This window comes from Salmo salar, chromosome ssa05 (genome assembly GCF_905237065.1).
Source record: "Salmo salar chromosome ssa05, Ssal_v3.1, whole genome shotgun sequence".
Lineage (NCBI taxonomy): Eukaryota > Metazoa > Chordata > Actinopteri > Salmoniformes > Salmonidae > Salmo > Salmo salar.
Genome location: NC_059446.1, coordinates 35,951,071 through 35,973,834, shown reverse-complemented (window position 1 = coordinate 35,973,834; position 22,764 = coordinate 35,951,071). Strand labels below are relative to the sequence as shown.

The following is a 22,764-nucleotide window of genomic DNA, read 5'->3' as shown; positions in this document are numbered from 1 at the left end:
TTTTGCAGAACTGGAACAACATGGCAGAGAGAGAGCCACACACACACACACACACACACACACACACACACACACACACACACACACACACACACACACACACACACACACACACACACACACAGGCTTCAGTGTGAAAATGAGAATCATCTCTTAAAGCGGTTTTGGGTAGAGGTCACAGCGTGCGCACACTCAGGACTTCCTTGAGTGCACACAGAAGAGCACAGCACAGAGAGTTCCGATTGCTTGAGAGAGGTGTTTTGTCTCTGAATAATAAAACACAGAGACCACAAACAGAGATGTGGTGTGGCTGCAGTGTGTTAAAATGTCCTGTGTTAGGGGTTGAGACTGAACACCAAGCACAAAGACACAGCTCCAGGGTTAGAGAGTGGAGGGCGTGACAGTTTTGTGTATCCCTGCCTGGCTATTAAAACACAGCACTTCATTCTAACCAAATGGAAACAAATAGCTGGCCCTCTCTGTTAAAGGGAATCATCCAAGATGGTGGCCAAAATCTCAGGAGGCCAATTCTGAGACTCAGTCTACAGTAAGTTACTCAGAGAACCAGGGTGTGTTGGAGTTGTGAGGAATGGGAGCACAGTGTCCTCATTTCCCAGTGTAACCTTTAAGCAAGGCTGAAGTGTTTTGTGCTTATTCGTGTAACCTTTTCAGTCTCCCCTCAGCACTGTTCATCCCATTTATGACAGAGAGTCAGTTCTGCTGTTAGGGACTATTATTTGTTATTTATTTTTTGACAATTTCAACACATACATAAAACATTAGAGAGGTATTATGTATTTCAAACACCCCCACCCCTTTTGGAGGACCTAAGCAACCATGTTTTACACTCTTATTTTTACAGATATTTTGCTACATACATTTATTTCACATACCTGTTCTAAACAGTATTACATGACAAAAATACATTTCAATATACACTGAGTTTACAAAACATTAAAGGACAACTGCTCTTTCCATGACATAGACTGCCCAGGTGAATCCAGGTGAAAGCTACGATCCCTTATTGATGTCATTTGTTAAATCCACTTCAATCAGTGTAGATGAAGGGGAGGAAACAGGCTAAAAAAATATTTTTTTAGCCTTAAGACAATTAAGACATGGATTGTATATGTGTGGCATTCAGAGGGTGAATGGGCAAGACTAAAAATGTAAGTGTCTTTGAACGGAGTATTGTAGCTAGTGCCAGGCACACCGGTTTGTTTCAAGAACTGCAACGCTGCTGGGTTTTTCACACTCAACAGTTTCCCGTGCGTATAAAGAATGGTCCACCACCCAAAGGACATCCAACCAACTTGACAACTGTGGGAAGCATTGGAGCCAACATGGGCCAGCATCCTTGTAGAACGCTTTTGACACTTTGTAGAGTCCATGCCCCAACGAATTGAGGCAGTTCTGAGGGCTTTCAGGCTGCTGTGATATCTTACTAATCTGATACTATCCACATATTGTAATATATATATGTAATATATATATGTAATATATATATATTATATATATAATTGTGGGAACCTTGTGGAAGGCTACCCGAAATGTTTGACCCAAGTTAAACAATTTAAAGGCAATGCTACCAAATACTAATTGAGTGTATGTACACTTCTGACCCACTGGGAATGTGATGAACGAAATATAAGCTGAAATAAACTATTCTCTCTACTATTATTCTGACATTTCACATTCTTAAAATAAAGTGGTGATCCTAACTGACCTAAGACAGGGAATTCTTACTAGGATTAAATGTCAGGAATTGTGAAAAACTGAGTTTAACTGTATTTGGGTCAGGTGTATGTAAACTTCCGACTTACATTTACATTACATTTAAGTCATTTAGCAGACTTCCGACTTCAACTGTATATATATATCTTTGCTAAGAGTATTATTATTTTGCTAATTGATTGACCATGGCTTTCCAACTAGCCCAACAGTACTATTTGAAGGGTTAGTTTTAAGTGAACGTTGTGATTTTTCCTGAACCTGTGACCAGAAACAATTTACATAGGGGCAATACCATAACAAATGTTCTATTGATTTGATGTTCTATTGACTTTGCAGCAAAATCTGCAGGGCTGAGATGGTTGTATGCCCCATTATATATATATATATATATATTTTTTTTTTTTAATTTTTATGTAATTATCCATAAAGAATGGTTTTTCATAAAAGTATATTTGAGTTTAACCATAATACTTGTTGTAATATTTGATCTGTCTTTTCAGGGGGGTGAAATTTAAATTGTAACCAGCTTTGTATTGTTTGTTTCAGAAAAGGCAATACTATGAACAAGGTTTCATTTTCATGAGAGGTTGTAATCTGGATAAAGGCAAAAAGGCCATTTTTGAACAGCGAGTGAGCCATTCTTACTAATCTGCTGGAGGACCAGTTTGGGTTTAAGTATAACTTTTGTATGACTGAAGCTTTTAGTGAGAGGTTTAATGCTTTAATATTTAATCATTTTAGCCCCCCAAACTCGTATTCATTATATAAATAAGCACGTTTCATTTTGTCTGGCTTACCATTCCAAATAAAGTGAAATATTTTTTGCTCATATGATTTGAAAAACAAGTCGTCTGGAGTAGGCAGCAACATAAGTAAATAAGTAAACTGTAATATGACTAAAGAGTTCATTAGTGTGATTTTTCCCTAAATAGACAGGTATTTAACTCTCCATGGTTGCAAGATCGGTCTATTTTTGAGAAGTTTCTATTGAAATTTGTTGTAGTGAGTTCATTTATTTCTTTAGGGATATGAATACCAAGTATGTCTACTTCACCATCAGAACATTTTATTGGTCAACTACAGGGTAATGTAAAAGTTGTGTAGTTTAATGTTCCAATACATAATATTATTAGGTTTTTTGTCCAGAGAGGCCAGAGAAATTATCTAGATTGTCAATGAAAAGATACAGGGATCTAGATCGCAGACTTAAGAGAAAACTAGAGTCATTGGCATACATTGACATTTTTGTTTTTAAGCAGTGGATTTCTAGCTCCTGATATTATTGTTGGATCAAATTTGAATAGCTAACATTTCGCGATGGCCAAAACAAATAGATATGGAGAGAATGGACAACCTTGCTTAACTCCTCTTGATAGTTAACTACTTTCTGATAAGTAACCGTTATTTACTATTTTACATCTGGAGTTGCTATACATAACTTTAACCCAATGTATAAAAGATTCACAAAAATGTAAATAGTCCAGGCATTTATATATACACATTCTAGTCGTATTTTATCAAAGGCCTTTTTGAAATCTGCTATGAAGACCAGGCCTGCTTTCTTTGATGTTTAATAGTGTTCTATTGTTTTATGTAATTGTCGTACATTATCACCAATGTATCATCAATGCAAAATCCCTGTCTGATCATGATTAATAATGTCCGGTAAAACCTTTCTAATTCTATGTGCTATGCATTTTGTGCTAGAGGCATCACTACAGACCCGGGTTAAATCCCAGGCTGTGTCGCAGTCAGCGTTGACCGGGAGACCCATGAAGCGGCACACAATTGACCCAGTGTTGTTCGGGTTAGGGGAATGTTTGGCCGGCCGGAATGTCCTTGTCCCATCGCACTCTAGTGACTGCTTGTGGCTGCACACTGACTTTGGTCGGCAGTTGTACGGTGTTTCCTCCGACACATTGGTGCGGCTGACCTCCGGGTTAAGCGAGCAGTGTGTCAAGAAGCAGTGCGGCTCGGCAGGGTCGTGTCTCGACTTTCGCCTCTCCCGAGTCCGTTTGGGAGTTGCAGCGATGAGATAAGACTGTAACTACCAACTGGATATCACGAAAAATGGGTAAAAAGTAAAAACAAATTTTTATAAAAAATAAAGACATGATTCTGCCGTTGTGCTGTAGAATTTGTGTATTTTGTCTCTATAATACATTTTATACAATCATTTATACTGGATTAAGCTTACATTTTCATTAACTGTAATCTCGTTAGTTATGTTCCAACATTCGCTATATACTGTGCCAATATCAGTTATTTTAAAATCTTGGTTCCAATAGTTTATATTTTTTTATAAAAGATTGTCAGTTGTATAGGCTCTCTGCAAGGTTCTGTATACGATTCCCTCAAGATTGCTCAGATGTCCAAAAGATTTCAAATCGAAATTTTGTGTAAAACTTTTAAATTGGATGTATTTTTTAAACCTTTCATGGAAATAAAGGTATTTCCTACTAACAGGTCATTTAAGGTTTTAGTTTTCCATGTGGGCCAATTTATCGATGAATTCTGAAAAGCTATCCAAGGATTATTCCATAAGGTTGTGTTAGTTCCACTATTTCCTTTGTTAATCTAATCTCTTTTGACCAGAGTAGTGTCCCATACAATAACGGGATCTGCAGTACGTGTGTTATGTATGAAAAAGTCAGTTATAAATTATTTTGTCTTGGTTTATTATTGTTATATCAAGGCCTGTGTTTCTCTCTGTCTTTCTCTCTCAAGTGAGACAGTAACTTATGCTACTCTAATAAAACACACACCAGCTTCCTTGGAGATAGAGGACTGCTCATTTGATCCTCCCTGACTCTGTCGCTTCCTCCCCCCTCTGTTCCAATCAAACCCCTGCCTCTATAGGGCCCTTCTCTCTGGAGCCCCCGATGAGTGTGTCTGTTCCTGCTGTGGCCCCCAGAGCAGTAGAGAGTGTGTCAGGGAGGAACCTCAGAGGCCCCTGCTGACTGATCCCATGCTTATTTGGGTTTTGTTGCCGTGGCAGCGTCTCATTATGTAAATGATCTCTCCCTGCTGAGAGAGTGAGAGATAGAGAGGTGGATAGAGGGGGAGAGAGAGAGAGCGAGAGAAAGAGAGAGAGAGAGAGAGAGCGATAGAGTGAGATGGAGAGAGGCAGGAGGTGTAGCTGTGATGTTCACCAATCCAGACTGTGTAAAATCGGCTTCAGGGACCAGCGAAGGATTGCTGCTATATTTAGAAATCATCCTCACAATGTATTTTTTTGCCTCCCCAAAACAGAAAGCCAGCTCCCCCAGTTAAGACTCTGCAATGCGCATCGGGTTCACACCAAACACACATTACATGTTTTCGATTGAGCAGTTGATAATAATTTAAAAGATTAATTCATCCTTAATCTCTTCCCCATTCTATCCTTTCTGTGTCCATTCCCATCCGTAATGTGCTTTACTCTGAATGCAATTCTCGTCTTCTCATCTGAGGAGCAAAATTAAATGTTTGTCTCTGAAGAATAGGCTCTAATAGAAATCTATATAATGTTTCTAGCTCCAGGGAAGGCAATGCTTAGCAGAGAGATCCTTTAAACATTGAATATTTCTATTGAATCACTCACTCAAGGTGTCCTATCATAATCTGATCCTATTAAATGACTGATCTCCTGATGTCACCTGCTCCCCTTCTTATTTCCACTCCTGTCATTGGACATGGCAGTTCTAATTAGTGGCTTATCCAAATCCCCTTGATTACTCTGCAGTGGTCTGTGACAGTGATCTGCTGCTGCCTGTCACACACCTGTGCCAGCCAGGACACACACACAGTGCAGTTTAGAGCAGATGGAGAGCCAGTCAGCCGATGCAGAGCCTCCACCTCCTCCCAAACCGGAGCTCTGCTACCCCCTCCTCCTCCTTCTCTCCAATCCTTACATCTTATGGTTCGACAGGAAGAGGGTAATAGGATAATAAAGCATCATTTCTCCCTTCAGGGGATCTGACCTGACCTCAACCCCTCCTTCGCCTAATCCACAGATGTCCCTCCGCTTCCCCTATAGCAATCCTGTGACCTCCTCCCATCCACCCAACACATTCCAAAGCCATCTGTCTTTCTACAGAGACCCATTAACCTCTGACATAAAAACCAGTCTCTTTCACTCCTTAATATACTATGCTTATGCGTATAGCAACGTTCAAGGCTGACCCCAAATCCAACAACATTCAGAGCTCGAACCGCTTACTCCACTTGTATGTCCCCACCACATGCAGAGGACCGACTAATGCTATAGTATGCTGCCTGCGCTATCAACGCTCCACTCTCACTCAACCCTCAGCCAGCCGACGATCCTACACATTCAGCACTATAGAGGAGCCTAATTCGCCTTGTCTTGAAAATGTGTTTTAAGGCATGCCAAGGGCTAATGGTATAAATTTAGGTTGTGTTGTCTTCGTCCCGGGAACATGGCGTAGGCTGTGGGCTGCTGAAAGCTGACGCGAGGAGGCCCAGCGCTGGTTTCAATGCGCTGGTTAAATGAGCTGCTGGACAAGGGAAGCGGGAAGAAAATAATCCCATTATAACATCCCCAGCCCAGGCGGTGGGTTAGTGGCAAGGAGATGGCAGCCTGTCACTCGGGTTAGCGCACACCAGGCTAATCAGAGCCAAAGAGTCTTTGGCCAGCTCAGGCTTTATAGCCACGGCTATGCTAATGCTTATGTAAACACTAAAGCTAACTACGCTAATGCTAATCTCAGCCACATCAAAGCCAGAGGCGACCACACTCAACTACAGTATAGCACTCTGGCCCACACTGCGCTGCTTTGCTCTCCCCTCAAGCCCTGCTCAAGCCCTGCTTTATTATTCTCAAGCCTACAGCCCACTGTTCTGTTTATTACCACTGGCCCCAGCCTTATTGCCTCCCATTCTTACCTCGCCTTAATCCAACTATAATTAGTGTGTGTCCGGACTATCTATTAATCCTCCGGCTTCCTGGTTTAAAATGGAGCAACGATCCACCGGGGCCGGAAAAGCCTTTTACACTACATGACTTCTAGACCTTGATATCATGTGGACAGGAGTCAGGAAACTGGCACCAGCACTGAGGATGATGTTCCGAGACTGAAGAAGTCACTGAAATGAGACTGAAATGGTGGCTGAAATGAGAAACTGAAATGGTCCTTTTTTGAATATCTGAAATGATGCAGTGCAGTGTGGTTGTGATTCAGCTCCAACAGGCTAGGCTAGCGCCTAGTTCTCTTCCACTGCCTGAGGCTGCTTAGTGACCTTTGACCTTCTGATAATTGCTTCTGTGGCCTCACTTTACCCCTCAACTGACAACAAATCACTGCCTCACCAGAGATGTCCCCTGCCAGTACCTAGTTGGACATAAAGGCATAGAATAGTGAAGCAGCTGCAATAAAAATAAAAAAATTCACACTATAGTCATGTTTCCTTGCTTAGATAAGCCAACGCAACAACCTATGGGTGAATTCCTGCCAGTTCATGCTTGGTTCATAGCCGAAAATAAGTGTCCCAGCTGTCCCAAAAAAGGACGCCGCACACGGATGTGGAGTAGCCACCTGCGTTGGCGAAATGGCTGCAAACTGCGGAGCGTTGTAGTAGCTCTCCCCCAACTGGCTCACTCAGCAACGCTGCTCAATTAGCACACAAATGAAACAAAACTTTTAGGAAATAGGTTGACTGCTATGTTAATTAAACAACTGCAATCACAGTTGCCTTGCTTGTCAACAGCCTTCTGGCTGTTGTAGTCTTTTGACTGTAGAAAAACAGGAATCGAAAGTTGAGGCAGGCATGCGAGGGAGGGGCAACTTAAATTGAACACGGCTTGTACTGTATATTGATCAGGAACTAAAGCCTGCCAGAGGGAAAGATTCTTACAAAAATCTAGCTAAGAGGACCTTTGCCTTTCACATACAATTATCTCTCATTTAGCTGATACTGTATATCTCAAATTCTTGTTAGTGTAGGATAGGACAACTCTCTATCTACTACATATTGTACATTGAAACTGATTACATTTCTTTGTCTTGTCCATCTAAAGCTTTGAAAACCACTTGTAATTCAGCTGTGCCTCTCATACTGTCCCCTTGGTCCTTCTTCCCTGTCCTCTGTCGATAACGGCGACACATCAGCAGCCAGCCACCTGCTCCCTGTGGACCCTGTGTGTCACTATCTGTGTCACGTTGTCACTGGGTCCGCTCTTAACACTCAAACTAAGGGCTGTGGCTCCCTGTGCTCCGTCTCATTTAAAGGGGTTAAACTAATGGCTGTGGCTCCCTGTGCTCCATCTCATTTAACCTGTTGGGGATAGGGGGCAGTATTGACACGGCTGGATAAAAAACGTACCCGATTTAATCTGGTTACTACTCCTGCCCAGTAACTAGAGTATGCATATAATTATTGGCTTTGGATAGAAAACACCCTAAAGTTTCTAAAACTGTTTGAATGGTGTCTGTGAGTATAACAGAACTCCTATGGCAGGCCAAAACCTGAGAAGATTTCAAGCAGGAAGTGGCCTGTCTGAGAAGTAGTGCTTCATCTTGGCTCTTTTGATTGAAGACTCAGGATCTGTGCAATAACGTGACACTTCCTACGTCGTCCATAGGGTCTCAGAGCCCGGGAAAACGTTGAACGATATCGAGGCAGGCTCTGGCTGAAACACTTTATCGCTTTTGGCAAGTGGCCACTCAGAGTACTATGGGCTTAGGCGCGTGCCCGCTTCGACCGAATGCTTTGTTTTCCTTTGTCTGTTTATCTAAACGCAGATTCCCGGTCGGAATATTATCGCTTTTTTATGAGAAAAATGGCATAAAAATTGATTTTAAACAGCGGTTGACATGCTTCGAAGTACGGTAATGGAATATTTAGAATTCTTTTGTCACGAATTGCGCCATGCTCGTCACCCTTATTTACCCTTTCGGATAGTGTCTAGAACGCACGAACAAAACGCCGCTGTTTGGATATAACGATGGATTCTTTTGGACCAAACCAACATTTGTTATTGAAGTAGAAGTCCTGGGAGTGCATTCTGACGAAGACAACAAAGGTAAGAACATTTTTCTTATAGTAAATCTGACTTTGATGAGTGCTAAACCTGCTGGGCGTCTAAATAGCTAGCCCTGTGATGCCGGGCTATCTACTGAGAATATTGCCAAATGTGCTTTCACCGAAAAGCTATTTTAAAATCGGACATATCGAGTGCATAGAGGAGTTCTGTATCTATAATTCTTAAAATAATTGTTTTTTGTGAACGTTTATCGTGAGTAATTTAGTAAATTCACCGGCAGTGTTCGGTGGGAATGCTAGTCACATGCTAATGTAAAAAGCTGGTTTTTGATATAAATATGAACTTGATTGAACAAAACATGCATGTATTGTATAACATAATGTCCTAGGGTTGTCATCTGATGAAGATCATCAAAGGTTAGTGCTACATTTAGCTGTGGTTTGGGTTTATGTGACATTATATGCTAGGTTGAAAAATGGGTGTCTGATTATTTCTGGCTCAGTACTCTGCTGACATAATCTAATGTTTTGCTTTCGTTGTAAAGCCTTTTTGAAATCGGACAGTGTGGTTAGATTAACGAGTCTTATCTTTAAAATGGTGTAAAATAGTCATATTTTTGAAAAATTGAAGTAATAGCATATCTAAGGATTTGAATAACGCGCCACAGGATTCAACTGGCTGCAAGCGTCCCACCTAGCCCATAGAGGTTAAAGGGGTTAAACTGATGGCTGTGGCTCCCTGTGCTCCATCTCATTTAAAGGGGTTAAACTGATGGCTATGGCTCCCTGTGCTCCGTCTCATTTAAAGGGGTTAAACTAATGGCTGTGGTTCCCTGTGCTCCGTCTCATTTAAAGGGGTTAAACTGATGTCTGTGGCTCCCTGTGCTCCGTCTCATTTAAAGGGCTTAAACTGATGGCGGTGGCTCGGTGTTGCTTAAAGGGTTACAGCTAAATGAGTCAGCTCTGACACACATCTACTCTATCTGTCGGACAGCTGAGCTCCTAACTCCATCCTCAAAGTGGCTCTGATTGGCTGATCCCCCCCCCTCTGTTCCTATCGCATTGCCTTCTATACCAACATTGAGAATATGAGGATTGTCATACACCTGGCAGAGGTATTACTCAGGTAATATTTCACTCTGTGTGATGTACTATGGTTCATTCCTGTCTGGTGGAAAGCAGAGAAAGCATACAAGGCTCTCTTTCGTCAAGATAGCTCCTGTGGCACAATAATAAATAAAGCTAGCCATGAGTGGCCAATTTCTTGCTGACGTGGATAGTGTGCTAGATGTAGTCCTAATAGGCCAGTCAGGAAAACAAACAGCTTTTTCTAAATGGGGGACATGGCCATGTCTTGCCTGTCCGCATCACAGTCCCACTATGGAGTAGCCTTTGTGGAATAGGGGGTTTCATGTGAATGGGCAGTAACCTATGTAGCCTACTGCATATTTATCTTATATGTCAGTACGGCCTCTATGAAAACAATAAAAATTTGACACCAACCAAAATGCATAAACACACATAGGGGCATGTACTCGGAAATATTAGAATATCCTGCCTCTGTTTAAAAGAGGTAATTGTCATTAGCACAGTTTGACACACATAACCACAATTATGGAGGATTATCTTTAGATAGGAAAAAAACACATCCGAGTGGGGTAGCGTATTTCTGGATCTAAAACAATCCAAACTCCGCTGTAATCCAAACATTCCGAATCGATACATAATCCCACACCTACATGAAAGAGGTCCTGTGATCCTTTCTGCCATTACTTTGATAAGAGAACCAGGGTTTAGAAATAATAAATAAATATCAGTCATGACACGAATAAACAACTTCCAGCCAAAGCCATCTTTACGGATAATCACTTAAGTACCCTTTCAAGCCTGATTTGCTACAATCCCCCTACAGTTCATCACTACATCTAATTTGAGTCAAATCCACACCTACATACTCTCAAATCCTGCCCATTGGCACTGTGTGAGCATTTCAATATCTGGGAATGAATGAATGATGAAGATGAGAAGCGAGGCTGTCTTTTCACTCCTGGCCCTTTCTTGAATGAGGATTAAAGCATACCAATGAACACAGATGCAGCCAAAAGATGTGGCCGATTTAGATGTGTACCAAGGGAGCAACGGTAGACCGTGATGTCAGGGGTCAGGATGAATAGAGAAAAGAGAGAAGGAGAATGAGAGGGAATGAGGAAGAGCTTTATACAAACCCATTCACCTCATAAAACACACAGCTTTCAGGATTGGCACGGACCTGATTGGCTGACGCATCATAGCAGCCAGGTATTTAGGGGATTTTAACGGCAGGTCACTGACCCCGGCCACACAATGATGAAATGACAGAGGAGCTAGATCTACTCTACTTAGTACCTTTTTGGTGTCATTGTTTTGGGGATGACACACACTGCATGGTAAGGCCTTGCACCCATGGATGGTTACTGGAATGAATTGACTGAAACCAACCAGGTCAGTCAAGGCAGCTTTACTAAATGAAGAAAAACTCCTGGAGATGGTAATGTTGACAAATCACTTCACCGAAGGACCATGACACTTTATTAATCACATGTGCCAACTCACACAACACCCAAGTCTATATGCCTTGTGGATACTGAAGCCTACATTTGGGTGCTGAATGGTGTTCCACTCCTCTAAGGGCTGAGGACAAAGCAGGACAGAGACATACAGATAGACAGACAGAAAAGCACCACTTACAGTGCCTTGCCAGCTAGCGAGGCTGTCCGTCAGTGCCCACACTGTCCGGGCACGACGGGCAGAGCAAGGAGCTGGAGAGACAGGACCCCTAACATTCCCAAACATCTCAGGGTGGCGTGGCGCAATGAGTCAGGCGCAGGACAGCAGATATGAGTAATGAAAGCAATTTTACTCAATAATATAACAATACACGTAGTAAAAATACCAGGCCACAAATATGGACCGCAATACAATAAACAATTACTCACAAACAAACATGGGGGAACAGAGGGTTAAATAATGAACAAGTAATTGGGGGATTGAAACCAGTTGTGTAAGACAAAGACAAAACAAATGGAAAATGAAAAGTGGATCGGCGATGGCTAGAAGGCCAGTGACGTCGACCGCCGAACACCGCCCAAACAAGGAGAGGGACCGACTTCGGCGGAAGTCGTGACAGTACCCCCCCTTGACGCGCGGCTCCAGCAGCAGCACGCCGACACCGACCTCGGGGAAGACCCGGAGGACGAGGCGCAGGGCGATCCGGGTGGAGACGGTGGAACTCCCGCAGCAACGAAGGGTCCAAGACGTCCTCCACCGGCACCCAGCATCTCTCCTCCGGACCGTGCCCCTCCCACTCCACGAGGTACTGAAGGCCCCTCGCCCGACGCCTCGAGTCCAGGATGGCTCGAACAGCATACGCCGGGGCCCCCTCAATGTCCAGAGGGGGCGGAGGAACCTCCCGCACCTCAGACTCCTGGAGTGGACCAGCCACCACCGGCCTGAGGAGAGACACATGGAACGAGGGATTAATACGGTAATCTGGGGGAAGCTGTAACCTGTAGCATACCTCGTTCAGTCTCCTCAGGACTTTGAATGGCCCCACAAACCGCGGACCCAGCTTCCGGCAGGGTAGGCGGAGGGACAGGTTTCGGGTCGAGAGCCAGACCCGGTCCCCCGGTGTGAACACCGGGGCCTCACTGCGGTGGCGGTCGGCGCTCGCCTTCTGCCGCCTCACGGCCCATTGCAGGTGCTCATGGGCGGCATCCCAGGTCTCCTCCGAGCGCTTAAACCATTCGTCCACCGCAGGAGCTTCGATCTGTCTCTGATGCCAAGGTGCCAGAACCGGCTGATACCCCAGTACACACTGGAAGGGGGAGAGGTTAGTGGAGGAGTGGCAGAGTGAGTTTTGGGCCATCTCTGCCCAATGCATGAACGCCGCCCACTCCCCTGGTCCTGGCAATATGACCGCAGAAACATCCTGGTTTACTCTCTCCACCTGCCCGTTACTCTCGGGGTGAAAACCTGAGGTGAGGCTGACCGAGACCCCCAGACGTTCCATGAACGCTCTCCAGACCCTGGCCGTGAACTGGGGACCCCAATCAGAGACTATGTCCTCAGGCACCCCGTAGTGCCGGAAGACATGAGTGAACAGGGCCTCCACACTCTGTAGGGCCGTAGGGAGACCGGGCAAAGGGAGGAGATGGCAGGACTTAGAAAACGTATCCACAATGACCAGGATCGTGGTGTTGCCCTGTGAGGGAGGAAGATCCGTCAAGAAGTCCACCGACAGGTGCGACCACGGCCGTTGTGGAACGGGTAGGGGTTGTAACTTCCCTCTGGGCAGGTGCCTGGGAGCCTTGCACTGGGCGCACAACGAGCAGGAGGAAACATAAACCCTCACGTCCTTGGCCAAGGTGGACCACCAGTACTTCCCACTAAGGCAACGCATCGTCCGACCGATGCCAGGATGACCAGAGGAGGGTGACGTGTGGGCCCAATAGATCAGACGGTCGCGGAGAGCAGACGGAACGTACAGGCGCCCAGCTGGACACTGAGGGGGAGTGGGCTCTGTGCGTAACACCCGCTCGATGTCCGCGTCCAGCTCCCACACCACCGGTGCCACCAGGCAAGAGGCCGGAAGTATGGGAGTGTGATCCATGGACCGCTCCTTTGTGTCATACATCCGGGACAGTGCGTCTGCCTTAGCGTTCTGGGAACTTGGTCTGTATGACAGAGTGAAAACAAAACAGGTAAAGAACATGGCCCACCTTGCCTGACGAGGGTTCAGTCTCCTTGCCGCCCGGATGTACTCCAGATTGCGGTAGTCGGTCCAGATGAGGAAAGGGTGTTTAGCCCCCTCAAGCCAATGTCTCCACGCCTTCACAGCCTTGACAACAGCCAACAGCTCCCGGTCCCCCACATCATAGCTTCTTCGAAAAGAAAGCACAGGGGCGGAGCTTTGGTGGCGTGCCCGAGTGCTGAGAGAGCACGGCTCCTATCCCAGCCTCGGACGCGTCCACCTCCACTATGAACGCCAAAGAGAGACCCAGATGAGCCAGCACGGGAGCTGAGGTAAACAGAGCCTTCAGGTGACCCTGTCCACCTCAGCCAACCACTGCAGTCGCACCGGTCCCCCCTTCAGCAGTGACGCTTGCGTCCCACCTACTCAACAGCCAGTGTAATCCCATGGCACGTTATTCAAATTCCTCAAAAATGCTAAAACTTCAATTTTTCAAACATATGACTATTTTACACCATTTTAAAGACAAGACTCTCGTTAATCTAACCACACTGTCCGATTTCAAAAAGGCTTTACAACGAAAGCAAAATATTAGATTATGTCAGCAGAGTACCCAGCCAGAAATAATCAGACACCCATTTTTCAAGCTAGCATATAATGTCACATAAACCCAAACCACAGCTAAATGTAGCACTAACCTTTGATGATCTTCATCAGATGACAACCCTAGGACATTATGTTATACAATACATGCATGTTTTGTTCAATCAAGTTCATATTTATATCAAAAACCAGCTTTTTACATTAGCATGTGACTAGCATGTGACTAGCATTCCCACCGAACACTGCCGGTGAATTTACTAAATTACTCACGATAAACGTTCACAAAAAGCATAACAATAATTTTAAGAATTATAGATACAGAACTCCTCTATGCACTCGATATGTCCGATTTTAAAATAGCTTTTCGGTGAAAGCACATTTTGCAATATTCTCAGTAGATAGCCCGGCATCACAGGGCTAGCTATTTAGACACCCAGCAAGTTTAGCACTCACCAAAGTCAGATTTACTATAAGAAAAATGTTATTACCTTTGCTGTCTTCGTCAGAATGCACTCCCAGGACTTCTACTTCAATAACAAATGTTGGTTTGGTCCAAAATAATCCATCGTTATATCCAAATAGCGGCGTTTTGTTCGTGCGTTCAAGACACTATCCGAAAGGGTAAATAAGGGTGACGAGCATGGCGCAATTCGTGACAAAAAAATTCTAAATATTCCATTACCGTACTTCGAAGCATGTCAACCGCTGTTTAAAATCAATTTTTATGCCATTTTTCTCATAAAAAAGCGATAATATTCCGACCGGGAATCTGCGTTTAGGTAAACAGACAAATGAAAATAAAGCATGGGGTCGACTCGGGCACGCGCCTAAGCCCATAGTACTCTGATCGGCCACTTGCCAAACGCGATAAAGTGTTTCAGCCAGAGGCTGCCTCGATATCGTTCAGCTTTTTCCCGGGCTCTGAGAGCCTATGGGAGCCGTAGGAAGTGTCACGTTATAGCAAAGATCCTCAGTCTTCAATAAAAAGAGCCAAGATGAAACACAACTTGTCAGACAGGCCACTTCCTGCATGGAATCTTCTCAGGTTTTGGCCTGCCATATGAGTTCTATTATACTCACAGACACCATTCAAACAGTTTTAGAAACTTTAGGGTGTTTTCTATCCAAAGCCAATAATTATATGCATATTCTAGTTACTGGGCAGGAGTAGTAACCAGATTAAATCGGGTACGTTTTTTTATCCGGCCGTGTCAATACTGCCCCCTAGCCCTAACAGGTTAAGCTAACAGTATATCCCCAGCATGGCGATTTTGTGTAAAAGATAACAAACCTCTTTAGCACTATTCTAATCTCCTCCTTTGTCTTTGCTGAAACCGACCCCATCCTATTTAAGTCGGCTTCCGAGAGAGCCAGCCAGCTACTAGATCAAAAGATGGTAATGATACTGTAGGCAGCGTGTTGTTTAGCCAATGAGATTAGAGCAGGTGTCACAGCAGAGCAGGGGAGAGCTGGCTCCTTTGTGATTCATGAAGCAGTGACTCCAAACTCTGGATATCTATTGATTGGCCAACGTGGCTGCCCTGGGCTGAATTAATATGGCGGCAAATATGTAAGACTTATGCCTACTGCTCGGTTTATGCCGTTAAAGAGGCACTGACAGAGACAACAAAAGAGGTCTGAGAGTCTACATAAAAGCAGGCCACAAAGAAGTCTGGGAGAGAGAGAGCACTATGTTAAAGGGGATGCCATGTTTGATAAGTTCCTTCTGTAAAAGAATATTCGAAAACCCACAACACATACAATAACAAGAGGCTTCATAGTCAAAGACTAGAAAAGAGAGACGAGAAATGTCAACATAACAACTTTATGTAAACAAGCATTGATCCCGTTGATTTAACAGGCTCTGGGATGCTGGGGTTGAGGCCAGGATAGCGAGTACTCTTCGATACACCACTCTGTCCGGACAACTCGGGCTCACCAGGGCGCGGGGAAGCTCACTAACTGATTTGCCTGCCTTGATATTGGTGGGAGACTTTATCCCTGCCTAAGACATGGTTTTCTCTCGCTACCATTCTGTAAATCACTTGTAATAGCACAGGATGTACTCCTGTCTTGTGAAGCATGACCTTTCACTGAGTGAGCCAACGCACAGAGAATAGATAGCATTTCTTCTTATCCCTCTATTCTGTTACTGTCCTGCTACTCACACACATACTCCCTTTTTAATGGGAACAGAGTGCACTGGGGCTCGATTTAATCCGTAGCGCTAAGATCCGCGTTATAGAACAATTTAAATGTAAAAGGCAACGTTCCCGCGTTCGCGGGGACAACATTAACGGTAAACACTGCCTACGTGGGCTCATTCAGAAATTACCATTCCATTTCAATCGCGCTATAACGCGGATCTTCAGCGCTACAGATTGAATCGAATCCTTAAAAAACATCCACGGTCAAAGAGTTTGGTGAGATGTGCTAACATTTTGTCTAACTGCCCTAGCGTAGGGCCTAAATCTAGGCCTGGAACTTCATTCCATTATTTCCAGGGTTTAACTCCCTTCCTCAATCCCTTATTGTTCTTAAAAAGAGCAGTGGAATTGATCCAAAGCTTAACTCCAAAGACAGTTAATAAAAAGTGATGGTCATATGGCCTATTATTGACATCTCTAATACATAGTGCTATATGCATGGTGGATCGTTCACTTCCTCTGTAGGTGCTGGTTAGCCTTGATGACAGCTTTGCACACTCTTGACATTCTCTCAACCAGCTTCATGAGGAATGTTTTTCCAACAGTCTTGAAGAGGTTCCCACATATGCTGAGCACTTGTTGGCTGCTTTTCCTTCACTCTGCGATCCAACTCATCCCAAACCATTTCAATTGGGTTGAGGTCAGCTCATCTGATGCAGCACTCCATCACTCCTTATTGGTCAAATAGCCCTTACACAGCCTGGAGGTGTGTTGGGTCATTGTCCTGTTGAAAAACCAATGATAGTCCCACTAAGTGTTAAACAGACGGGATGGTGTATCGCTGCAGAATGCTGTGGTAGCCATGCTGGTTAAGTGTGCCTTGAATTCTAAATAAATCACTGACAGTGTCAACAGCAAAGCATTCCCACACCATCACACCTCCTCCTCCATGCTTCACGGTGGGAACCACACATGCGGAGTTCATCCATTCACCTACTCTGCGTCTCACAAAGACATGGCGGTTAGAACCAACAATCTCAAATTTGGACTCATCAGACCAAAGGACAGATTTCCACCGATCTAATGTCCATTGCTCATGTTTCTTGGCCCAAGCAAGCCTGTTCTTCTTATTGCTGTCCTTTAGCAGTGGTTTCTTTGCAGCAATTCGACCATAAAGGCCTGATTCACACAGTCTCCTCTGAACAGTTGATGTTGAGATGTGTCTGTTACTTGAACTCTGTGAAGCATTTATTTGGGCTACAATCTGAGGTGCAGTTAACTCTAATGTACTTATCCTCTGCAGCAGAGGTAAGTCTGGGTCTTCCTTTCCTGTGGCGATCTTCATGAAAGTCAGTTTCATCATAGCGCTTGATGGTTTTTGCGACTGCACTTGAAGAAACTTTAAAAGTTCTTGAAATCTTCCGTATTGACTGACCTTCATGTCTTAAAGTAATGATGGCTGTTGTTTCTCTTTGCTTATTTGAGCTGTTCTTGCCATAATATGGACTTGGTCTTTTACCAAATAGGGCTATCTTCTGTATACCACCCCTACCTTGTCACAACACAACTGATTGGCTCAAACACATTAAGGAAAGAAATTCCACAAATTAACTTTTAACAAGGCACACCTGTTAATTGAAACATTCCAGGTGACTACCTCACGAAGCTGGTTGAGAGAATACCAAGAGTGTGCAAAGCTGTCATCAAGGCAAAGGGTGGCTACTTTGAAGAATCTCAATTATAAAATATATTTTGATTTGTTGAACACTTTTTTGGTTACTACATGATTCCATATGTTTTATTTCATAGTTTGTCTTCACTACTATTTTACAATGTAGAAAATAGTAACAATAACGAAAAACCCTGGAATGAGTAGGTGTGTCCAAATTTTTGACTGGTACTGTATAATGCTGTATTATGACAAGGATACTGTGTATGGGGGGGGGGGGTTCAACCCAGACCTAGTGGTCTGGAAAGTGCAATGGTAACTTGAGGTGAGAACATCTCAATAAGTGAAAGCATGCACAAGTCAACTGCATTAGGCTGCAAGTCCAATTTACCAGGCAAGTGATAAAGCAATGGTCTGAATTAAAGAAGGAAAACAATTATTGAAGGACAAAGAAAAAGGTCCACACTCTTACTGTTGGCCCTGGAGAAATGTCACAGAATAACATGTTTGGAATATAGTCTATTAGACATGCATTAAACCAACAATATATGTGAGGTCAGCAGACTGAGCCCTATTCATTTGTTTAGGGCGAATAGCCCAGTATTTACCAAATAAAGCAGGAAACATGACAACCAGGGAAGCTGGTGGTTATAATTCAAATATAATATTGGTTTTAATCATGATCAACTTTCAATAAGCACATAATCAAAACAAACATTCCTTTCAATGGAATCATAGGCTATTAATAAATTCAACATAGCCTACAGTACTAATATAAAGCAGATGAATCCTGAATAAATTATTTTGTAATTGAATATGACTCCACATTGGCTGCCTCTTTGTCAGTTTCCAGTATGCTGTTGGATACATTCTGTTTTGATGGGTTGCCTTGCCATTGATTGCTTCAATTGACAAAAATACGCAATCATCAAAACAAAGGGATGAAAGCCTGTGCATGCCAGCCCCCAAACTGTCGTGGACAACCTCGGTGTAGAGCGCGCACATCGAGTAATCTCGTTGAGGTTTCTCTGGCAACCTTGCCTCCCTTTGTCTCCATGGCAATGGCTCGCCAGTTTACATCCCGACACAAAGCGAGGCTTTTCTAGAGACGTGCAGAGGCTAATTTTTTACCCAATGGGTCATTAGCGCACGAGCTACCAAAACAAATGGTGTGCCCACGTCATATTAGCGTAGAACTCCCCTGTGTGTGATTAGAATATGATGTTGAAAGCTGGGCAAATGCAAACCCACGTAAAAAGATGCAAGCAAGAACAGGGGGGATTTCAAACGGATGCCAGTGACATTGTTGTTCACTGCCTTCACATTAAAGCGACAGCACGACCAATATTCATGTAGGTTTACCAATGCTCATTAAAATGCACTACATTGTTTGAGTTTCATTATGGTTCTTGGTTTTGTATTACTTAATTTAATATCTGCAGATATTTATTGTTTAAATAATGAAACCAATAAATGTGATACAATACTTGCGTAATCATTAGGTTATAAGCAGGTTATAACATGTGCTAATTCTAGATGGCTACTGGTTGAGTCTGAAATAACACCAGCAAGCCACATATGCCGCGCCATTCAGTAGCTGGCCTACTATTGTTTTCAGAAATCTCAAAGGGCGAGCAGAGGATGTGTGGGAGATGAATGAGCGCACGGTCGCTTTAAACCAGTGATTTAGGAGCAGCAATCTGTGCGTTGCAAGGCTTGCCTCTTACCCTTGGAAGCATCCTTATCTTCTTTTGGCTTCGCCACTTTTCCGCTCATAGATCCCAGTTTGGATGTGTAATTCCCGATTTAGACAAGAATGGAAATCCTTTTAATCGCTTGCAGACAATTTCTTCAATGAAATCCTTTCCAAAGCTACCAGGTGCTGAGATAAGGGTTCTGTTAGACAATTAGAAAACAGTGCAATTAGTCTTTAAGGTTTTATTTTGATTTTAAGTTGTATCAAGAGAGGACTACAAACAAAGCAAACCTGTGGGGCTGTGTGATTCCATGTATGACGCCGGCTGTCAATGGATATATCCAGTAATTGATACATTTTACTCACATAGCCTAAACAATTGAGTTCACAAAGCGCATCTGAAAAATTGGTAAAGAAACGCCTTGGTATCCATGGACCATCACCACCATAAAAGCGTCTGAATCGAGTTTGTCTTACCTTATCTCCTCCACGTTTTCTGCTACATCAATGCACATTGATAAAGAAAAACGCTTCCAACATGAATCCCGCTATGTTGCATGCAATAATCACGACCCTCTCGGTTGTGTCAAAGGAACTGAAAAAAAAACGAGGAAAATAAGAGCAGGGTTTCCATGCGCGTGTCAGTCGACGTCAAAGAAAAACGGAAAGTGCATCAAATTAAGATTACATCAAAGGAGCAAACGTCTCCACATGGGGTATCCGCAAATGCCATCCACTACAACTGACGCAACCAGGTTTTCTTGAAGCCTATGGTGACTATTCTATTCCACAGGAGCTCTTCCAAGGCATTTCACACGCTGGAAAATATAGCACACAGATCAACAGGATCCACAAAGTGAGCGCTGTATTCCATCCCTAACACACATGCACAATCGGTGATGCTACGTTTAGCTCTATACGTTTAATAAAATACATGCATTTTGGGCATGAAAATCAATTGTTTATAAATCCGCTTCGATACACCGTTGCTCTAAACGCGCGCGTTGGATGGGGAGCGTGAGGAGCGCTGTGACCTAGGCGTCAAGTAGCCTACTGTAGAATCAAGAAGAGTGGCCGGGCAGCAGATTACGCAGCATTGACAAGCACCATCTATTACTAAATTGTTTGCTTGTTGTAGGCTAGTGTTTACTTATAAAACAGTCTTAAGGAATCCAATAGCCAAAATAAGCGTGCTATTTTTTATTTTTTTTTACCTACATATGGACAAACCAATTTTCACGATGTAAATGCATTATATGACATTATGGTTAGCCGTTTGCTATTCGAATCATCTGTACACTTTGAAACAATTCAGTGACTAATAAAGTAAATAACCTTTACGCACAAGTGTCAATTACCGAAACAGTCCCAAAAGACGCTCTTTATATCAAATATCGTTGACATACATAATGTTACAGACCAGCTAAATCAGACAATTTACAGTACTATATATATAGTCAAAAGTGTTTCAAGTAGTCCAAGCAAGCATATAGCCCATAAATCGCAGTCCACGGAAACTGGAGCAAGTCCCAAGCCACTAAAGGAAATAACTCACCTGGATGCACGAGATGGCGAGGCAAAAACTGTTGAATTGACAACGAATGTCAGCGCACTTGCCTACAAAATTGTCTTAAGTGGATACTTAAACATTCAGACGTTCCAGATGCTAACGGATCAATATGAACGGCTGCTTGAATATGCTTCAATATGTCATTCCTTTTCAAATGGGGTGTTTTAAACACCTTTCTAAAGTTTTGCTGCGCTGACAGATGCGCAGTGGAATGCAAACCAATAGGCCTAGTGTACAAGTCGATATCTGGGGGAAATACTGCGAAGGAGAGATGGCATTGCATGCGTAATTCTAATTGGCTGCAGCGTTATTCGCATTAGCCTACCATGTTTGAGTCCCGTGAAGTTATAATTACCTTTAGTTGTGTAGTTGGTCGTTGATTCATTTCATCAGTCATTTGGCAACAGATGCAACGAAAAAATGACATTAATAATCATTTAAAATAGTGGACAATTACACGAAACGTTTTTTATTCGTTTATTTGTCACAGACAATGTACAACATACCATTCCACCAGATTTAGCTAGGTAGTTTTTGAATCTGTAGTCCCTGGAAGCAACTATTTTACGTAACAGAAATGTGAATTGGCACTCGTTGGTACAAAGACCACATACAAAGAAACGCTCAGCTCTGAAACCATCATTACTAGTTTATAAATCCACAATATATCTTCTTATGATTGAGGATTAACTAACAGGATTATGGTACCACATGTTTGTTATTGCTGGTGTATCTTCGCCGTCGTTAACCCTTACATTCCTCTCTGGGCCAATAACGACGCGCAAAATTATTAGTAGAATATCACATTGCCAAAAGCCATGGTAATGTGACTGTGTACAATTTGAAATGTTGATTTCAGAACAAAGATAACTGTAGCCTATCAAAGCATGTGAGACTACATGTTGCTTGTTTTTAATGTTTAAGATTTGCAAACAACTTAACTGCATCTAACTTTATGATTTTCAGTGGAGTTTAGTAAAATTGCGCAGCCAATAGCTGTAATAGATTATCCAAATTAATTACCATGTGATTATGTCATTGTAGTGCCATTTTTTGTGAAGTAGGAGTGTTTTGTCTTGCCACTGAGTTAGATAAGAACATGCTTTAGAAACTGCGTCCTTACCTTATGTTGACAGTTAATTGTAGCCTTGGCGGTAGAAGATGAGAAAATAGAAACAGTAAAAGTCAGCGTTCACCCCGTATTTAACACATGCAAAGTTATCCTAGACAGGATCAATGTGTGATAATCAAGTCGACAACTCCAGACGCAAAATCCCGAACTGTATGATAAACTTACTACGCAACATGTCTTGTAACAAAAAAACTGCCCCTTTTAACTTGTCACGAAGTAGAAATGTGAGAACTCGCTTATTCTCAAATTTGTCAAGACATTTGAAGTTGGCTTCTACCGGCTGTAGCTGCCAAACTGCACTCCCCTTTCCGCCTCTAGGAGGGAGTAAGAGCACTAACTGGCCATTATAGACCCTGCCAAATTTTAAATAATGCAATCTAGTAAAATGTGCTTGCTGAAATCAAACTACAACCTCAGAAACTGTTCATACTTATTATTATTACTCTGGAACCAAAACCGTAAACGCTACCATCACCAGAACAAGTGTAAAACGTTTAGAC

At 43.1% G+C, this 22,764-nt stretch overlaps 1 protein-coding gene across 4 annotated transcripts in view; it reads right to left on the bottom strand.

The window, feature by feature from the left end:
* The window catches only part of LOC100194849 (fibroblast growth factor 13), a 190,100-nt gene extending 167,559 nt beyond the window's left edge, over positions 1 to 22,541 (bottom strand). The window contains exons 1-2 of one of the 4 annotated variants that reach the window (XM_014199401.2): positions 22,256 to 22,541; positions 19,594 to 19,762 (exon numbers count right to left, since the gene is read on the bottom strand). In XM_014199401.2, coding sequence (XP_014054876.1) covers positions 19,594 to 19,642 — 49 coding nt within the window. In that variant the 5' untranslated portion in view covers positions 19,643 to 19,762; positions 22,256 to 22,541. 4 annotated transcript variants of the gene reach the window in all.
* Between the last annotated feature and the right edge of the window lie 223 nt (positions 22,542 to 22,764).